Source organism: Vanessa cardui, chromosome 9 (assembly GCF_905220365.1).
Source record: "Vanessa cardui chromosome 9, ilVanCard2.1, whole genome shotgun sequence".
In the NCBI taxonomy this organism is placed as follows: domain Eukaryota; kingdom Metazoa; phylum Arthropoda; class Insecta; order Lepidoptera; family Nymphalidae; genus Vanessa; species Vanessa cardui.
Window position 1 is genome coordinate 10,192,952 of NC_061131.1, and position 19,501 is coordinate 10,212,452.

The 19,501-nt window shown below is 33.9% G+C and overlaps 4 protein-coding genes across 13 annotated transcripts in view; 2 read left to right on the plus strand and 2 right to left on the minus strand.

Annotated features, from left to right (window-relative positions):
• LOC124532648 (tubby-related protein 4) overlaps window positions 1-8,462 on the plus strand; it is a 28,891-nt gene extending 20,429 nt beyond the window's left edge. Inside the window, exons 6-15 of the mRNA XM_047107676.1 lie at window positions 538-638; window positions 995-1,219; window positions 1,441-1,657; window positions 2,088-2,291; window positions 2,653-2,774; window positions 2,859-4,554; window positions 5,094-5,298; window positions 5,383-5,533; window positions 6,036-6,236; window positions 6,650-8,462. Coding sequence (XP_046963632.1) covers window positions 538-638; window positions 995-1,219; window positions 1,441-1,657; window positions 2,088-2,291; window positions 2,653-2,774; window positions 2,859-4,554; window positions 5,094-5,298; window positions 5,383-5,533; window positions 6,036-6,236; window positions 6,650-6,766 — 3,239 coding nt within the window. The 3' untranslated portion in view covers window positions 6,767-8,462. The remainder of the gene's footprint in view (window positions 1-537; window positions 639-994; window positions 1,220-1,440; window positions 1,658-2,087; window positions 2,292-2,652; window positions 2,775-2,858; window positions 4,555-5,093; window positions 5,299-5,382; window positions 5,534-6,035; window positions 6,237-6,649) is intronic.
• A 1,758-nt stretch (window positions 8,463-10,220) lies between these two features.
• LOC124532584 (RWD domain-containing protein 1) lies at window positions 10,221-13,423 on the minus strand. Its single transcript, XM_047107544.1, has 5 exons — window positions 13,194-13,423; window positions 12,915-13,117; window positions 11,989-12,132; window positions 11,422-11,608; window positions 10,221-10,521 (listed from the first exon to the last, which is right to left on the minus strand). The coding sequence occupies exons 1-5, from the start codon at window positions 13,261-13,263 to the stop codon at window positions 10,403-10,405; spliced, it is 723 nt and encodes a 240-aa protein (XP_046963500.1). The 5' UTR covers window positions 13,264-13,423; the 3' UTR covers window positions 10,221-10,402.
• A 571-nt stretch (window positions 13,424-13,994) lies between these two features.
• Window positions 13,995-15,220, plus strand: LOC124532296 (BRISC and BRCA1-A complex member 1-like). 2 transcript variants are annotated; one of them, XM_047107134.1, is made up of 2 exons: window positions 13,995-14,238; window positions 14,310-15,220. In XM_047107134.1, exons 1-2 carry the CDS (start codon window positions 14,183-14,185, stop codon window positions 15,091-15,093), a joined length of 840 nt encoding a protein of 279 aa, XP_046963090.1. In that variant the 5' UTR covers window positions 13,995-14,182; the 3' UTR covers window positions 15,094-15,220. The 2 variants fall into 2 exon arrangements, with proteins under 2 accessions (XP_046963090.1, XP_046963091.1); XM_047107135.1 differs by having other exon boundaries at window positions 14,013-14,038.
• Window positions 15,221-16,022: 802 nt separating this feature from the next.
• LOC124532514 (PH and SEC7 domain-containing protein) overlaps window positions 16,023-19,501 on the minus strand; it is a 29,198-nt gene continuing 25,719 nt past the window's right edge. For all 9 annotated transcript variants that reach the window (XM_047107436.1, XM_047107437.1, XM_047107435.1 and 6 more), the window contains 2 exons: window positions 19,223-19,345; window positions 16,023-18,801 (listed from right to left, as the gene is read on the minus strand). In XM_047107436.1, the coding sequence (XP_046963392.1) occupies window positions 18,670-18,801; window positions 19,223-19,345 (255 nt within the window). In that variant the 3' untranslated portion in view covers window positions 16,023-18,669. The remainder of the gene's footprint in view (window positions 18,802-19,222; window positions 19,346-19,501) is intronic.

The following is a 19,501-nucleotide window of genomic DNA, read 5'->3' on the forward strand; positions in this document are numbered from 1 at the left end:
TAAATCCAAGAAATCATTCCTTCCCTATATGTGTAAAGTTTTCTAGTAGAATTTTGTTATTATGCGATGTTTTAATGCCTCTACTTTATGTTTTATAACATTCATTAGACATAAAGAAAGTATCAGTGTAGCTTGATACTTTACGTATTCTTACTTTTATAAGATAAATGTAACAAAAAAGAGACATACCTAGATAGATTTTATTAATTTCCCGTCGCAACTTTTGGTGGAATTGATTGAATTTATTATATTAATAATGTTTTCTACTGAAAGTATGATGCAGTCATAATAAAATAAACAACATAAAGATTACTTTAACAATTAATTAGTGATTTTAGTTTGCCTATATACTTTCTTTAAACATATCTTTCTTTCTTTCTTAATTTGAACTATTGTTATAATCTAACAACAATTCGATCATCATCATCTTTCAAAATTAATTATTGATAATTAATATCAAATTCTTTACCTCTGTCTTGTATTAAGTACATAACCGTAGTAGTAAAAATGTACTATATGCCGATGTTATACTTGTAGAGCCAAACGAGCCCGAAGACGAACCGCCTTTTAAGAACGTCGTAAAATTCTACTCCGACACGGGGGCACTAATTTACACCGTCCCCATTCCATACACACAAGTAAGTATAGATTCAATTATTTGCTTTAAACGCAAACAAGAGTATACCTAATTAACTGTAGATTTAGATACAATAGGACATATTATTGATATTTGACCATTTATTTTATATCGCAGTGTATTACTTTGGCAAGTGAGCTTTGCCAGAGTCGCTATTAGATTAGAAATGACTTGCCAGTCATAAGTGCGATGCTGTGCTCATATTAAAATGTTGGTGAATAGTAAAGTATAAATGTGTCGTTTGAATACTGGTCTTCATAAATATCTTTATATTGCCAAATTTTTACTCGACAAAGGAAGAGTAATATAGCTTTTGTATATTACATATACATTAGCTACGCATTCCGTATTACACAGGCTAGAGTAACAGCACTGACGTGGGGCCACGCGGCGCGGCGGCTATTCGTGGGCGCGGGCGGCGCGGTGTGCACGGCGCGCGTGTGGCGCGTCGTGGCGCCTCTACAGCTACTGGCTCGCGTGAGGGCTGCATCCGCTTTGCGACACCCGCGATTGGCTGCCAAGTTACCATTGCCGCCTCGCCTCCAGCCAGCACTGGCCAGTCTCTTCGCGCATACTATACGGGTAAATGACTTTATAAAGATTAAATTATGGTAAATTTAAGTATATTATACTTTTTTATACTATACTTCATAAATTTTTCGTTAACGCACCACCACAATGATTAAAATAATGATAAATAATTGCAGTTGTATTGTCACAATAAACATGTAAAATGTATATACATTACATGCATATACTATATAATATATGTATATACATATAATATACGGTAATTTTTCTAGTGTAACGTTCCCGAAGCAAATGAGCTTCGTCGCTTCGTGTCACGGCCCCCAGCGGCAGGCGGTCGACTGCACTGTACAATGTTACGTCATGACGACGAGGAGGCGGGCGCCTACACGCTGTACTTGGAGCATCTCGGTGGACTTGTCCCGTTGCTCAAAGGACGAAGAACGAGCAAAATTAGACCGGAGTTCGTTATATTTGACCCACAAGGAGAAGGTATATTAATGAATATAAATGTATTAAGGTGTAAATAATGTATTGAGGATGAGATGGCCCAGTGGTTAGAACGCGTGCATCTTAACCGATGATTGCGGGTTCAAACCCAGGCAAGCAACGCTGATTCATGTGCTTAATTTGTCTTTATAATTCATCTCGTGCTCAGCGGTGAAGGAAAACATCGTGAGGAAACCTGCATGTGACAAATTTCATAGAAATTCTGCCACATGTGTATTCCACCAACACGCATTGAAACAGCGTGGTGGAATGTGTTCCAAACCTTCTCCACAAAGGGAGAGGAAGCCTTTAGCCCAGCAGTGGGAATTTACAGGCTGTTGTTTTTTGTTTTTTTTTTTGTATTTAGGTAAAATGTATTACATCATTTTCATTAAGATTACATTTTCTGAGCTTATTATTATTAATTCGACAGAAGGAGTAACTGGCTGCCTACGTGAGTCGAGTAGCAGCAGCAGCGGTGCCGGCAGCGCGTCTAGCAGCAGTGGTAGTGGTGGAAGCATCGGTGGTGGCATCTCGTCGCCCCGCCCACCACGCACGCCCCGCGCTCCTCGTCGGGCACCACGCCAGCCATTACCGCAAGAGGATTCCTGTTCGTCAGATACTGAGAGGGAAGATGGTATGTCCTGTCTAATGGAGTACAGTAACTAATAAATAAATAAATAAATATGAGACAACATCACATACATTACTCTGATCCCAATGTAAGTAGCTGAAGCACTTGTGTTATGGAAATCAGAAGTAACGACGGTACCACAAACACCCAGACCCAAGACAACGTAGAAAACTAATAGTAATCTACATCGACTCGGCCGGGAATCGAACCCGGGACCTCAGAGTGGCATACCCATGAATACCGGTAACTGGCCATTATCAGTAATAGTATTTATTATATTTCTTGCTATATGTATATACATGATATTGTCAAAATAATCAATTTATAAATAAAATATATGAATAATATTCAATCGAAAATTCAGGTTGTTCAGGATCTCCAAGATTACAAAGACGCAGGCGTGCTCGCGAACGACGAAAAACTCGCAACGCAGCTGATAAAGACGAAACTCCTGATGAATTAGCATATATAGACTCCCTACCCGAGGTATTTGACTTTATTCTATATATGTTAAAAGATTGAGCTTTATAAAAATAGAATCATTCTATTATAAAAAAATATATGTTGCAGGATGTACGGTTGGTGGAGGTGACTTCCAATATTTGGGGAACAAAATTTAAAATGCATGGATTAGCCAAAAATGTTCCAGCTAATCTTGGTCAAGTGACATATAAAACCTCTTTACTGCATCTTCAACCGCGACAGATGACTTTAATGATAACAGAACTTAGGGACGATTATCCCATTGGCCCAGATCCTAATTTTAACCCAAACATATTTTCGGAGGATGAAGAGGATGTATTTCAACCTAGCGAAGTAAATTCTCCATCTCATATGAATAATAACATAAGAAAAAAATTCAATCCAGTTATTGTAACCGATAGAATGACCAATACTAATAATATAATTAATCAATCGGAAATATATTCACCCAATAACAATACCTCAAACCCAGCTTTAGCTCGGGCTGAGTCGTATGACGAATTTCCTTATATAGACACAAATGATACTATGAATAACATACCTGAAAATGTTTACAACGCGAATTCCGTGCGACATTCAGCGCAGAATTCCGAAAAACGTGTAAGCAATGCTTCTGCTGTGACCAATCGGCACGCAATTTCACCACTGAGATGTGAAAGTTCTGTTCCTACTCTTCAATCACCTAAGAATGCAGTAGCACCAACAGATATCATTTTCGAGAGGCCTTCACCACAAACAGTGACTTGCGGCGGGCGGGGTGACTTCTGTGGAGGTCGGACAGATTATAGTGTTAGAGATAATGCATCATTAAAAGGAAACCTATCCAATATCGATCAACAGCCATTTAGCTTAAATCTTAGCTTAGAACCTAGTAGACAAGTAATAATCAAAAAGTGTGATAACCACGTCTCAGACAATTGTCTTTCTAAGCTAAGAAAGAACATTTGTAGCAGAGGCGAATCATCGTACGAAGTGAACGCAAGAATTTTGAAATCATTATGTAACAAAAATTACGAGCACGAAGTTCACCCCGATGCAATGAACAAGCGCACAGATACGATAAAGAATTTACAAAAGGGAGAAGATCTCAAATATATCGACGAGGAAACACCAGTCGACACGAATATCAACAATTTGACGGACAAAGTTCGAGAGGGCAGAGTGCAAAGGACAACTACAGTAGTGCCCATAAGTCCCGTATGTACCAATTTGCCGGTATATGATACGATGACGCGGAGCTGCAGCGTCGGTTATTTGGATCTCGTTGATCCACAAGTTTTACACGCACAAGTCAGTCTGACAGCTTTACGTGGGGAACACCCGCGCCGTCTCATACTAGTCAATAATAAGAAACAACGACGCCCGAGGAGATATTTTAAAGCCAGTGACTTGAAACAGATAGAAAATTTAAGAACTCCAAGTTTAAGAAAGTGCGGCAAGTCAAAGAGTCTCGACTCTGGGGAGTTATCAATAACCGCGGAAAAGGGAAAAAAACAAACCAAGGCCGAATTGAACGTGAAGGCTGAAGTTTCCGCGAATTCAAGCAGTAGATGTAATAGCACAGGGGAGGACAACAGTGGGACCAGCACAGAGGAAGGGCGAGGACGAAGAGAGCGACAAGAGCGCCCCGCTTGCTCCTCGTGTCGCCTGCTGGCGCCCGGCGACCGCCGCGAGTCCGACGCGCCCTACGTGTGCGCGGTGTGCAGCGCGTGCGCGTCGCCCGCACCCCGCGCGCCCCCCGCCGCGCTCACCGACAGTGACTCCGATTACAGCAAGTATTATAGTTAGTAGTAGATGCTTTCTCTCACCCGCCCCCTGACTACTTCAACGGTGAGAAAGAAACGGTTTCGATGCCGCAGCTAGCCGAAGTAGATACTATCACAAAGCTTTTAGGCGCAAGTAGATACTGGCCGAGACCAAACACAAGTTTTAAGTAAAAAGTGCTCACTCCCCACACTAGCTACGGAGTTTAGTTACCCCTAAGACGGGACTGAACTTTGCAAATGCGCATGTGCCTTGACGGACTAGCCGTTTTCAATTTTACTTTTACATGGTGACACAGAGGAGAAAAACTGGCTTCATTTGGCAAATATTTTTGCTAGTTACGAAAGATTTAGTACAAATAAAATTGCACAATATGTTATATTATTCCGCTTACACATCCAATGGTCACTGGTCAAAATGCTACTATATCGACCGTTACACGCCTTACATTTATTTGTGTAGCCATATAAGTTTAAAATTACATAGAGATTAATAAGTACAAAGCCAAGTGTCAAGCCAGCCAAAAATTAAAAGTATTTCACATTTTATAACAACTAGGTTCACTAGAGCAGCTGGCGCTGCGCCTGCTGGCGTCTCGTTCGTCGAAGAGGGCGGGCGCGGCGGGCGCGGCGGGCGCGTCCCGGGAGAGCAGCTCGGCGCCCGCATCGCCGCGCCCGGCGCGCTCCACCGCCTCGCCCGCGCCCGCGTCGCCCGCGCCGCGCACCTCGCGACGGCAGCGCTACTCGTCCGCTTCTCCTATTAGGTCTGTATATTCGGTACTCCTTATTGTTTCTACATATTTACAAAACGGAATCTTTAACGACTTATCTCTTTTTTTATATTCCAGACAACTTTTGAACTCGCCTCTCCTTAACAGAAGAAGAAATAAGAAACTTTCTGAGAGCTCGGACGATGAGTACTCTAATGGCTACAACGAGGTTAATAGTAAGAATTACAGAGATCTTGAGAGCTTTCAAAAAGCACAACTTAGAAATAAGGTAAGAAAAATTATGTGTAAATTTCATTCTGTAAACTTTATTATTATTTCTTTTAATCGTTAATTTACTCGTATAACTTCAAGTAACAACCGGCACGGGTTGCAATGTCTCTTTATTTTAATAATAAGAACATAAGCATTTAGGAGCTGAGATGGCCCAGTGGTTAGAACGCGTGCATCTTAACCGATGATTGCGGGTTCAAACCCAGGCAAGCACCACTATATATATGTGCTTAATTTGTGTTTATAATTCATCTCGTGCTCGGCGGTGAAGGAAAACATCGTGAGGAAACCTGCATGTGTCTAATTTCATAGAAATTCTGCCACATGTGCATTCCACCAACCCGCATTGGAACAGCGTGGTGGAATATGTTCCAAACCCTCTCCTTAATGGCAGAGGAGGCCTTATCCCAGCAGTGGGAAATTTACAGGCTGTTACTTTACTTTATTTTACTTTACTAAGCATTTATTTCTTTTTCTATATGTAAGTCGTATGGTTTCAGCTCAAGCGCGCCGGTGGAAGCATAAATATTGCAACGTCTTCAAGTGCTCCGGAGAGTCGCAGCAGCAGCCGACGTCAGCTCGTGATGCACAACAAGGCGCCAATGTGGAACGAGAACAGCCAGGTCTACCAGTTGGACTTTGGAGGACGTGTGACTCAAGAATCCGCGAAGAATTTCCAAATCGAATATCATGGCAAACAAGTAAGAAAATTTAATTCTATTTGCATGCATACTTCAGTCTTTTTGCTGTTGAGCTTTATGAACCTAGGTTGTGGTAGTTAACATCACCAGAGTGTCAGTGCAATTGTGCAAGAAAAGCACCTACGTTACCTATTTTCTACCTCGAGAAATTAACGTCTTCCTCGGAATAGATTAGTTTTTGTTTTTCAAAAACTAGTTAGTAAGGCTTAGGCTAAGTTAAGATTTGTACATAATGGTTCTTTGGGATTTATAACATCAGTTATGAATAATTTAATTTCAATACAATGACGGATTTAAGAAGTATTTCGGCACAAATTCTGAATACGATGCGGGCAAAGCTCTCGTGAAAAAATGAAGACTATGAAGTAATGCTTGTATACCTATATATAGAGATAACATTTCATTGGTTACAGGTGATGCAGTTCGGCCGCATTGATGGCAACGCATATACACTCGACTTCCAGTATCCATTCTCGGCGCTGCAAGCTTTTGCTGTTGCTTTAGCGAACGTAACACAAAGACTGAAATGAGCACTCGCCGTCAGTTACAGCAAGCGGTTACGATCCTATGGTTTTTATAATCGTTGCGGTGCGTAAATTATTTTTAACAAAACGCGGCTGTACATATGTGGACAATAGAACGGACTCCATTTTGTGTAGTGATCGTGTCCAATTCGTTTTGCTCTTGTCCGATTATTATATAATTTAATCTAATTCTTGTATGTTCTTGAAACAATATGTATAAAAATACTCAATACTATTCCATTAAATTTTGTTGATTTTATATCAAAAGTACTGATTGTAAATTATTCCAGTGTAGTAGGTTAAGTTGATGGCGATGAAGGAAGGAGGCGTTGCTCCATTCATCCGACACTGTACATAGACTAATACTTTAGCTCATATCTAGTTAATGATCGATAGCTTACTGCGCATTTAGATCTTTGGTCTATGAGAAAAAGCAACCAAATATTTTTACACTTACCTAGATAGCTGCGTAAAATTACATTATAGTGTCACGGCGAAATTGTAAACAAAATTCGTCAATGAAACTATACACTGACAAGAACCGTATCTTATTTTCAAAAATAGGGAAGTGACTTGACGTAATAATAACAAACTTAAGGATCACTCAGGTACGAGCCTAGTTAGTAAATAATTCTAGTATCATTTTAATGTTGTTACTCATTCTTCATGTGGCCTTTCCTTATTTTGTTAAGGTAGTATAATATAAAACTAACAATAGAATCCACAAATTGTTGTATTAGAATTTTATCATGCACTTGACATGAATTCAATGTTGTTTTATATGTTGTTGCACCAAAGTAAATTCATATACTATGTACTATGTTTATTGTTTATGTAAATATACTCAATTTCATATTTTAAATTGTATTGATTTAACTGAGAAATTATTTATTTAATAATTTGGGCCTAGAATATAAGACACCTTCGATACCTTACTTGTAATATTAAGAACAATGAAATTTCCCTCTTCATCAATATGATCGTTAATATTTTAAATAATTGTCCACTTATGCTAGTTTTATAGGAACGTCGGGGGATAACAATGTTGTATATTTACGTCGTTGTTGTGTTATAAATTGTCGTTTAATATTTATAATTTAATTCCTAGTATTGTGTCCGATGTAAGCATATTATGTCAGTAGATGATAAAATAAACATAACATATATTTATAATGTACATACATTATAAGTTATGGAAGTTTTATGTAATTCGATCTCAAATTATTACTGTGAACAATTTTATACAAAAATATTTCATAAATAACAGAGATTGAAATGATTCGTTTCTTTTTGTGTTTCAAATAACGAGATTAAAATGTTTTATAATTTTATGATTATACATATCCATAGTTAATTCATAATGTAGGTTGATTAAAAACTTATTTAGTAATATTTAAATTTAATCATATTTTCACACATTTATTTAAAGACTGCTCTTAAGATATTAATGCAAATATAAATGTGTTTATTTGATAATTTATATTAATAATTTGCTGCAATTAATTAATAAGTTTTTAATATTTTATTAATGTTTAGTCTGTGTTAGCGAATAAATGTGATGTAAAAGCTAGTAATTTGTTTTGTTTGCTGAAAATAGTGTTGTTTTTTTACTTGGATGTTAAAGTATCTGTTGTGAGTCCAAATGCTTTTTTATTGAAATGTCATTTGTATATAACCATAGCAAAAGTGTAAATAAAACTATTCTCGGAATAAAAACATTTGTTTTATTTAAAAAATATAATAAATAAAACATGTAATAAGAAGTCAAAATTAAAATGATGACTAATGATGTTTCTTATTTATGTATAGTCTATTCCAATTATGAAAAAAGATAAATAAAATGAAATTGTTAAGGCGCCTCGAGATTTTTTTTTGGTGAAAACATAGGATTGCGTAGCCAAAAAATTTACTTCACGTTATTTTTTAGCTTCAATTTTAGATTAAGTAACGAAAATTTAAATTCGATTAAAATGATGAAAATTTAAAGAAATTTATACGAAACTCTGAGCAAAACGTTATAAGTTCTTTTTTTAAACTCTATCCTTATTTTGTCCGATAGCGTAGGATTCGTTTCAGTAAAGCCCATTACACAATAAAAAAAAATAAGAGATAAGGAATAAGTAACAAGGAATAAGGAATAGCGGAATCCAGCGATGGCAGCACCGTTAATCAATTCATAATTCAAAAATAAGGAATAAGAAATAAGAATAAAATTTCCGTCGCGGTGGAAATTTGTTTCTTATAGCCAGGTTGCTGTGCCATTCCTTATTCTTAATCTCTTATACCTTATTTTTTTCATTATGTAATGGGCTTAAAAGTTCAGAAGTCCTAAAATAAATTACTAAATAAATTATTACTAAAAAAAAGAAAGCGATGTTCATGTGTTTATATACATTTTAATAATTAATATTACAAAAGAGATTTATTACCTAAGTATGCTATTGCAATATTTAAGATGTGGTCCATCCACCCTTTATTGTAAGCATAACATGTAACACAAAATTACGCGGAAATTTTATCCCGCGCATTTTTGTTTGATGACAAAAACGGCGTAACAACCGCCCACAGCTTAAAAATTATAAAATTATACAAATCGTTACATACCTTATAAAATAAAAGCTTAGTCTCGGATCCGGTTATATCAAAATGTATCCCTCACAATTATTATAAAAAACATTAAGTTATTTAATAGATCGTTCTACTTATTTTTTGTCAATGTATGAATCCACATCCCAAAAGTATCCCTTTTGTTACTTATTTCTATTGCATTGACCTGACCTTTTGTGTAGGATTCTCTATAGACCGGAGAGTATTGTGGGTGTCTCCCATAATTAAATATAACGACACAAAGCATAGTAACAAGTACTTTACACATTTGACTGCACACACAGTTTGACATTCCTGTGCCACAAAGACTCAATTTGTTGTGTTTATATAAATTTTTATGATAAAGATTTTATAAACGGCAAAATAAATTCGATAATAGTAATGCAGTACTGTAGTCTTAATTGAAGTAAATTTTACCTGAAGTTTTGCTAACTATAATTGGACAATGCAAGGACCATATCCCAAATAAACTTTTCTTGCAATAAAACGAAATATTATAACAGAATCATCATCTTCAGTGAGTTTATTATATGATATCCATCCAAACAGAATCGAAAAAGTAATAAATAATCATCCCTTAAAACTTTTCATTATTTTTATTTAAGGTGAATGTTAGGGATGTATGCAATGATGTTCTAGTAAACAGATATGTTATTAACGCGCAAAAAGTGACGACTAGAAAACGTCCTAATTGGGACGTTTGCCGTTAGTCGTTTTACGTAGTAATACGTTATAATACATCATAATTACGTAGTAATACGTTTTGCGTAATTAAAACATCTAGTTATCCCTTTTACTTATTGTTTTTATCAAGCTTTCCTTTTTACTTGTAACGAAATGTAAAATAAACGGTCCCCGGCGCGGCACACTTTTTTCTTTTGTTTAGTATGGGTATAACATATCTGTTTATTAGAATATCATTGGAGTTTATATATTTCAGAAAAAATAACAATATTCCAACAAATGTAACTAATTGTGGGAATTTTTAGAGCCATGTTAATAAAGCTGGTGCTAATTTAAGCACAAAATCTTTTGTTAATCACTGTCGCTGCTCTGACCCGGAACATAGTCTTCATCATCCTCGTCATCTTCTTCGGAAATTTCTAAATCATCCAGATCTTGGAATAGCGACTCATCAACTTTAACGGCATCTCCTAGAAATATATTCGAATATAACAGATAGGCATATTTGACATATTGGCGATACTTATTTTGAAAATAAGAAATAGACAATTTTTTTTTATTACTTAAAAAAAAACAAAATAGGTATATCTGAACAATATTTATATCTTAAGGCTACCTCACGCATGCGCCATTGATTTATTGTTATAGCTACTCAGCTTAGTACATTTATTTTTAAAGATTCAGTTTTGAATGTTTGATTAGGATGATAAATACTTTGTTTGGACTATAATCTAAATAATATAAATTGTAATATCAAACACAGACTTATCGACAAGTCACCGAGATCACTTGTGTCGATGATCATTGCTACCTACATTACTCAATGATCCCATAACACAAACATTAACCGATTCTGATATATTGGTTTAACGCTACATGCTGAATGTGCGCATTTTGACAATTGCATGTCCATAATTTGATCTAATAGCACAAGACATTCCATAAAATATTAACTTTCATAAACAGCTGAACAATTACTTGTCAATATAATGAACTAAGTTTTTGTATAATGTGTCAAAAGTCATCATGGAATGCCTGGCACATATGAAACTACTAAAGTCAACACAGAAAATTAGATATTCCATACTAACACAACAAAGCAAGGTTACTCATAACATAACAGTTACTCTGAAATGTTGAGTGTTTATGTTTTACATAAAAAATCTATCTCTAAATAAATAAAAACAATGGAATCCATGATATGTAAGCTATGCAAACATATTTGTATATTAAACAAAATAGTGTTATATCCATCATTCATTGGATTTAGGAGGATAGTCCACCTTACATCAGGACTACTGTCGATAGTAAAAATATTACTATACCATAAACTATAACCACTAAGGAAGTGTAAGGAAAATAAGACTCACCATCATCAAGGAATTTGAGATCAGATTCATTGAGTGTAGTGTCTCTTAAGAACAATTCTTTGCCTGTTAATTTATTCTTATCTTTTCCTTCCTTTTCTCTCTTCGCTGGTATACCCATATCTATCTCAAACTGCTTTCTCCATGCAAGGAAAGATTCTACAGTAACTCTCGTTCCTTCAAATCTTTTCTAAAAATAATATAAATTATTCATTATTTCATTTTAATTTCAAAGGTACAATAAGTACATCTGCATACATATCTGTCTATACCAATAAATGCAGAGTTTCTTTCTTAAATATCTAACAGTAAACAACTATGAAGCCAATATATATAAAAGTGCCCAGTTTGAATTTTATGTTCATGTTTAAACTATGACGATTTGTCATTTGTTATTAAAATTAAAGTCCACAAAGCCCATATAACATTATTGATTTCATTGATTTATGTTTATGCAAAAATGATATTTATGTCTAAGACGCCACTACATTTAAAAATTATTCGATATTTGACTTAACCAATAATAATCATAGTAACATGATAAATTATGAAGAATATAAAATGTTATACCAATTCTGCTTCTTCATCCGCCTTCTTTTTAGCGAGAACTTCTTCTTCTCTTTCTTTTTTGATACTGTCCCATTTTACGTTAAGCCATTCCTGACCTGCAGATACTAGTGTAAAAATCATGACCATTCCTAGATTTTCTTGAGCCTGTAATATACGATCAAAGTTAAATTTGATTATTTATACTCCAGTTACATTTAAAATATATTATTTCTTTGATATATTATAAAATAATGTGAATTAATGAGTATTTATAAAAAAATGTGATTTTAATAATATCACTAAACTTAATTAAGTATGTGTGTTGATATTAATTAACATACAAGTAAAATTGTATTGGTTTTTTATCAATATTTCTTATTATTTATTTTAACATTAAAATGGGTAAGCTAGTTGTCAAGAAAGAATATATGCCAGAAACAAATATTAAGCACTCAATCAATGAGGCATAACCAATCTTGGGAAATAAGAAGTTATATCCCTTGTACCTGTAATCTCACTGGCTTAATAGCCATCAAAACAGAACACAACAACGCTTAGTATATATAATAAGGTGTTTGAATATGTTGCCCCTCTAAGCTTGCAGAAATGCAACCGGAATATAAATAAGATATTCATAAGATATAATCAACAAACACAATAATTCATTTAAATAATTTGATACTCCCTAATTACTAATAATAAATTTGAGACAACATCACATACTTTACTCTGAGCCCAATGTAAGTAGCTAAAGCACTTGTGTTATGGAAAATCAGAAGTAACAATGGTACCACAAACTCCCAGACCCAAGACAACATAGAGAACTAATGATAATCTACAATGACTTGGCCAGGAATCGAACCCGGGACCTCAGAGTGGCGTACACATACCACTCGACCACGGAGTGTCTTTACTTTACTTTAATTACTTGTAGATAGTATATTTACTTGTTCCATTAGATGATTGTACAGTTCAGTCTTGTCAACAATTTCATCAAAACTTTCATCCGTGATTATTTCTACTAAGGGTAATTCTTCTGGATACTTTGACGTGTATGTGAACACCAACTGACATGCTAATCCTTCACCATCATCATACTCTTCCGATTTTATAGGTATGCTAAACTTGTGCATAGGTTCTGTCTGTAAAACTACAAAATATTTGTTTAAATACTTGTACTTTAATTATAAGCAAAATGTAGCTTTGAGACAAATCACATAATTTACTTTGCATATCCCCATAGTATATCGAGTCTAATGCCTCCACTTCACTTGTCTGTTCATAATTGTAATCCATGATTAATACTATACAATGCAACCTATACTTTATTTGATATGTTACTCATACAAATAACTTATTTCGACATAACCAAAATCCAATTTAAAATCGGTACAGACTACAGAGATATGAAACTTTGAGAGGTTATACGACAACGATAATATGTCAATCAAATGTCATATAAGAAATGTCAATTTTGACAGTAATTCATGCACAAAAGCCGTCGACTGCCACGTCCTAAAATATTATAACACAAAATATATTTGTATTTTATGTTATTAAATTGTATAAATAGTGATGATATGAATGATATGTATAATATTCGTCCTAAAAAATTATTTCATATAACGATAAGAAGGTGGTTAAAGCAAACCATTGCCGGAAAATTTACATTGACTTTGTCTTTCCGGCCGATAGTGGTCTAGTTTATAACATATCCTATATTATAAACAGTGTATCAATGTAGTTTATAATATAGGATTTATTATAAACTACATTGATACACTCCAATCTCACAATATGATGGACTATTAACGACGTAACGTTTTTCATGAGGTATGGGAAGAGCACACTTTCAATTTATAGACTCCTGGTTGTTAATGATAATTATTCAACTGCTAAGTTTGGATTTATCTGTCCTGTCCCTGTGTTATCTTTTTACCGGTTCGACATAGATTTTGGAACCAGGACCTAGGGATCTGTAACTTTATATCTAGCCACTAGACACTAGACTCTGTGGTTATCTACTGTCAGTGTCGACTGTCAACATTTGTCAGCCGCTTCACTTCAAATAGTATGAAGCATCTCTTTATATACCAACAAAACTTAATTTTACGTATAACTCATATTATTTTCATGTATTAATTTATTTATTTACTTGTAACTATAGAAAAACGTTCAAAAATAGTGACATCTCTTTATCTTTGAATCTTAATCGATGGAATCGTCAGAAAAATTATCGCCTTCTGTTCCTCAGGATATTAAAGAACAAGAGTTAGTTGTATTCATGTAATATATATAATTTTGAATTATAGATAACTACAATCAATTATTTTCTTTTGCAGAAACACTAATCCAAAAAAAGCTTTGGATAATGAATATGCAGAATTACAGGAACAAATGATAGCTAACTTACAGAAACCAAATTTGCCAAATGTAAATGTTCCCGAAAAAATTATCATTTGCTTAGATGTCTGCTATGACGATCCGAGTTCTCTGTTCAGACTCGGTGATGGGACAACTTACACGTCGATCAATATGTTAAAGAGAGTTTTAGACTTTTTCATACATTCTAAAAATGCCATAAATAAGAGAACAGAATTTGCTCTGGTGGTTTTAAAAGATACTGTACCTTATTTTGTTCAAAACTTTACGAATAACCTAAAGGATATACTAAGTGCTATTGATTATGTTAATGCAGAAGAAAGTAAATCTGAAAGCTTTGATTTCCAGAAATTGTTTGAGATTTTAAAACAAGAAGTTGAAATCCCTGACTATAAGCAATCTGATTGTATTATTCCACCACCATATGTAGTACGCATGATTGTGTTGTTTGCACGGTCTAATTGTATTCCTGTTATCTCTCAGGAAGATCCATATTTTAATTTCCTAAAAAAACAATTATATTTTTATATTGATATTTTGCTGGCCCACGAGGAAGACTGTGCTTTGTACAAATGTGCAGAAGTTTATGATTCTCTTCAAGATTTAGATAATGGCTACTCATATGTGTTTGAGGTATCTAAGAATGCAACAAAAATACATGATTGTATCGCAAAATTGTTGGCACATCCTTTACAAAGGCCCCTACAAAAGAATACAGATTACACTTTTTCATCAAAACCATAGTTTCCTTAAACTGCAACGTAAAGTTTAAGTTTTAAACAATTATTAAAATATATGAATATTGTTTTCTATGTAAAAGATCTAAAAGTTCATGATTAAAGTTTATTTAGTGAATAAAATATGAAAATCTGAAGCTAGTTTTATTTATTGTGGTCCTTGCTGGGTATGATAACAATCACTTAGTGTCTGTTATTTTATTCCAAAGGTGAAAAACTGTGTGTTTCCCTTGAATATAAGGGAACCAGGTTTTTACCTCATTAAGAGTTTATGTGATTTATTTTTCAATTGAGATCATATTCAGAAAACCTGCATGTATCCTTACCAACCTTGAGTAAAGCAGCATGGTAAGCAAGCAGCAGTATGTTGTGAGCTTCCTCCTGAAAATAATCTCATAACCAACAATGGGGTCTTTATTGGGGGGATTTGTCTGTTAATTTATTAATTACTCATAGAGTTACTGTCACACTTGGGTTTTGAATAATTTAAAAATTGTAACAATATCTACTGAATGGTCATTTATTAATTCCGATTTCTTATTCACTCGGTTGATTTGACACTGTACTTGCTTATTGACTAACATAATACACCATTCAGAATTCTCTCATTGTAGAGTATATAACCAAAGTCACATTTCCAAAAGTAATGGTAGATGATTTTGTTTGTTTTGGAATTTTCTAGAATAATAGTAGTCATTTTAAGTATAGTTATTTAGGGTATTTAATAACTACTTTAATATATGTAATAAGTGCATTTTATTTTTTTGTTATATAAACGTGAGAAGTATATGAAATGTTTTTTCTATCATTTATATACTAGTAACTTAATAAAGACACAAAATTTTTAAAAGCTCAAGGCAAACAGTTTATTTCAAACAAAATAAAAAGTAATCAAACTATACATTTTCGTAAATAATAAAAAATAAAAGTAACTTGTAAATAAAACTTAAAAAAACATGATTTATTGACAGTTTCTTTAGGCAATTTTGTTATAGAGTAGTCATAATGTTTTAAGGTATATTTGCTTTGCCACTGATATACACCATGTATAACTATCTACATTTATTTTTTATTATCTAATGTAAATTTGATCATAAAAAAATAATGTGTAATAAACAAATAATTGTACAAGCTTCAACAGCAACTCAACACAATATGCTTACTGATAGTCATAATCATACTTTAACCGTAAGTATGTAAGATGTTAATTTGCAAATTCAAGTAAATAATTAATAAAGCCTGATTTAAGAAAGTTTTTTAAAAATAGTACACACCATAGTGTTTTTTCAGATACTTTCAAAAATTTTTTAAATCATAATTACTATACAATTTCAAGACTCATTTGAGATCCTAGGTGCTTAAGTTACATGAGCCCCAAGATTTGACACTGGTTGATTTATATAAGAAATAAATAACTTCACTTATCAGTCTCAACACTTTAAAATCTATTTACAATATTGTTATAAATTCACCCTAAGTCAAGTAACATACTGATTACATCTAAGTGAAAGCATTAAAGCGTAACTTAACCAAAATAAGTAAATATTTTATCACGACAGAATGTTCTGTTTTAAATTTTGTAACAAAAAACAAATGGAATGATAAATAATTTTTACATCATATTATAATTATATGAAATTAACGTTTAAATTTTAAATAGAGAGAATATTTAAAGCATATAAACCTCTAGCCTAATGCCATTACTGAATTAACCATATTCGTTAAAGTATGAAATTTACAAAGAAACATTAAAAATAGCATCATTATGCATTACGAATGACTCAAAACCATATATCATGATTGTTCTACCTTTACTTATTTAATTAACATTTAATAGAGCATTATTTTTTAAAATACCAATATATTGGGGCGAATTACTTTATACTAATGCGTAACTTTAAAGTAATAATACTCGTGGATAAGCACATACATTTTATGTTTTCTTTTCTCAATATAGTACATTACAATATAATTTATGTAGTATAAAGAACAAGCTTAACTGTAGAATATCATTTCCATCAGTGCCCTATTATTTGCAAAGTATAAAATTTCAAAAGCGATTATTGAAGGAAGACAGGACTAGATGAAGGCTATATTGTAAATCGCATACATATTTTCAAAAAATACAAATGAACAAAACACTTCTTTTATGGTGTTCGAAATTTTATATTTGAGAAACAAAATAAAGAATATCAATTTAATAATATCTAAAAACGTTTTATTTTATGCAATAAATAAGATGTTTGAATTTCAAAAATAGGTAAATGATAAATAATCAGATTTTTTTTGTTTATGAATTTATGGTGAATTTTTATTTGGCTAATGAGTTATGAAGGTACTTATAATTGTATGTCACCATAAAAATGATCAACAATAGTTCTAGATAAAGTTATTGTAATTTTGTGCATTTGTCCAAAGTAGTTAGTTACCAGCAATGGAATGTAGTGTGTGTATATCATTCAGTCTTATGGCCGAGTTGAATTCATATTTTGTCATACTAAAACATTTCAAATTCACAAAAAATGACTGATGATTGTTTAAAATCTTATTTAGTAACATTTGCTTTCATTCAGTTGAACATAGAAAATTGATTGACAGATTCTCCAGAGAAGATTTATTTAGTATAAATATCTATATTAACTTTTTAACATTGATAACTTTTTAAGGTATTCTGAGAAGCTTGAAAAGTCCATTCTACTACAGTGATAAATATAAAATTGATATTAAATAACTTTATAACATTATACAGATCATAAATTAAGCTCAAGGAAATAAAATATAAAAACTTACACATTAATTTTATAAATGATTGCAACCCTTTATATATATATATAAATTGCTTATAATACATATGTTGTTTGTTATAAATAATTTTATGTGCTTTAACAAAACAATTATATATTTTATTTTAATTTTGTTACAGGCTAGCTCTTGAGATTTTTTCATTGAGCTTTTGCTATATCAAAATTTTATCACTGCAGAAGTTATATTATATATATTTATAATTTTTTATTTAGGTTTAAAGAATTATTTAATGTCAATTTACATATAATTTTCTTACTTCATCCTACCAATATATCACTTTTTTAATTGTTTATTACATGTGTAAGATTATAGTTTTACTAGGGTGACTCTAAGATTTTGTAAAAATGAGGTATTTTTACTATCCCCCAATGTATTATTATACTTGTTTTAATAACAACTTGATATCCAATAATAATGAAAGATAATAAGGGTCACTTAGATACTGACTTCAGTAGTTATGAAACTCATTAATTCACTATCCACTCTCATTAACACTGAATTTAGGTGGGCATTGACTGTGACACTTTGGTTTCACTCTCACGCGCACATTATGTTGCCGTTTTGATCAAAAATCGGCATTCCATTTATCACTAATGATCAAACGCGCGAAACACGCTCGCTTAGGCTCTATAGTAAGTTAATATTTAGCACTACTTCATTATTCGATCCAACCGTAGCTGGTGTCGGAAGAACGGGGCGAGCGAGGGGGGTTCGCACGGGGTGCGCGGGAGGGGCGGTAGCATCAGAGCACGCAGGCGGCAAACAATGCCATGGCGCGTCAGGGCGGCGGGTTCTGCGCGTGTTGAGCATGGGCCGCCGTGCGTTCGGGGAGGGCGGGCGCATTTTCCTCAGCCCCCGCGCCGCCGCCACGCATCCGCATCACGTATGCGTACGTGCGGTACCTCTTAATCTGTGAAGGTGAAGTAAATAAAAAAAGTGACCAACTATGTGAGTCGAGATGGCCCAGTGGTTAGAACGCGTGCATCTTAACCGATGATTACGGGTTCAAACCCAGGCAAGCACCGCTGATTCATGTGCTTAATTTGTCTTTATAATTCGTCTCGTGCTCAGCGGTGAAGGAAAACATCGTGAGGAAACCTGCATGTGACAAATTTCATGGAAATTCTGCCACATGTGCATTCCACCAACCCGCATTGGAACAGCGTGGTGGAATATGTTCCAAACCTTCTTCTCAAAAGGGAGAGGAGGCCTTTAGCCCCGCAGTGGGAATTTACAGGCTATTGTTGTTGTTGTTGTTGACCAACTATAATCATAAACATTAAATATATTGTAATCTCTCAAAACTTCTGAGGTTTTATCTAAAGCGGTACCTCGTGCACGAGGTAGTGATCTTTATCGCGATGAGCGTGTGGATGATCGCGCGCGTGCCTCAAAGCTGCCAACTCCTCTTCCAGTCGCGCAGCTCGCTCTTCGTGGTCCGCTAGCTGTTCCCGCTATTAACAATATTGATGGTAATGTTAAGTATTGTGTTAATAATTTAATTTGTTTATTCAGGCCCAGTGTAGCCGAGATGGCCCAGTGGTTAGAACGCGTGCATCTTAACCGATGATTGCGGGTTCAAACCCAGGCAAGCACCGCTGATTTATGTG

Excerpts from the sequence above, each read along its gene's own strand:
- LOC124532584 (XM_047107544.1), bottom strand. The coding sequence starts at position 13,263 with ATGGATTACAATTATGAACAGACAAGTGAAGTGGAGGCATTAGACTCG. Across the intron at positions 13,118-13,193 it reads ATACTATGGGGATATGCAAA|TTTTACAGACAGAACCTATG; the intron begins GTAAATTATGTG and ends AATATTTTGTAG. Across the intron at positions 10,522-11,421 it reads TCTCAAATTCCTTGATGATG|GAGATGCCGTTAAAGTTGAT; the intron begins GTGAGTCTTATT and ends ATATATTTCTAG.
- LOC124532296 (XM_047107134.1), top strand. The coding sequence starts at position 14,183 with ATGGAATCGTCAGAAAAATTATCGCCTTCTGTTCCTCAGGATATTAAA. Across the intron at positions 14,239-14,309 it reads CAGGATATTAAAGAACAAGA|AAACACTAATCCAAAAAAAG; the intron begins GTTAGTTGTATT and ends TTTCTTTTGCAG.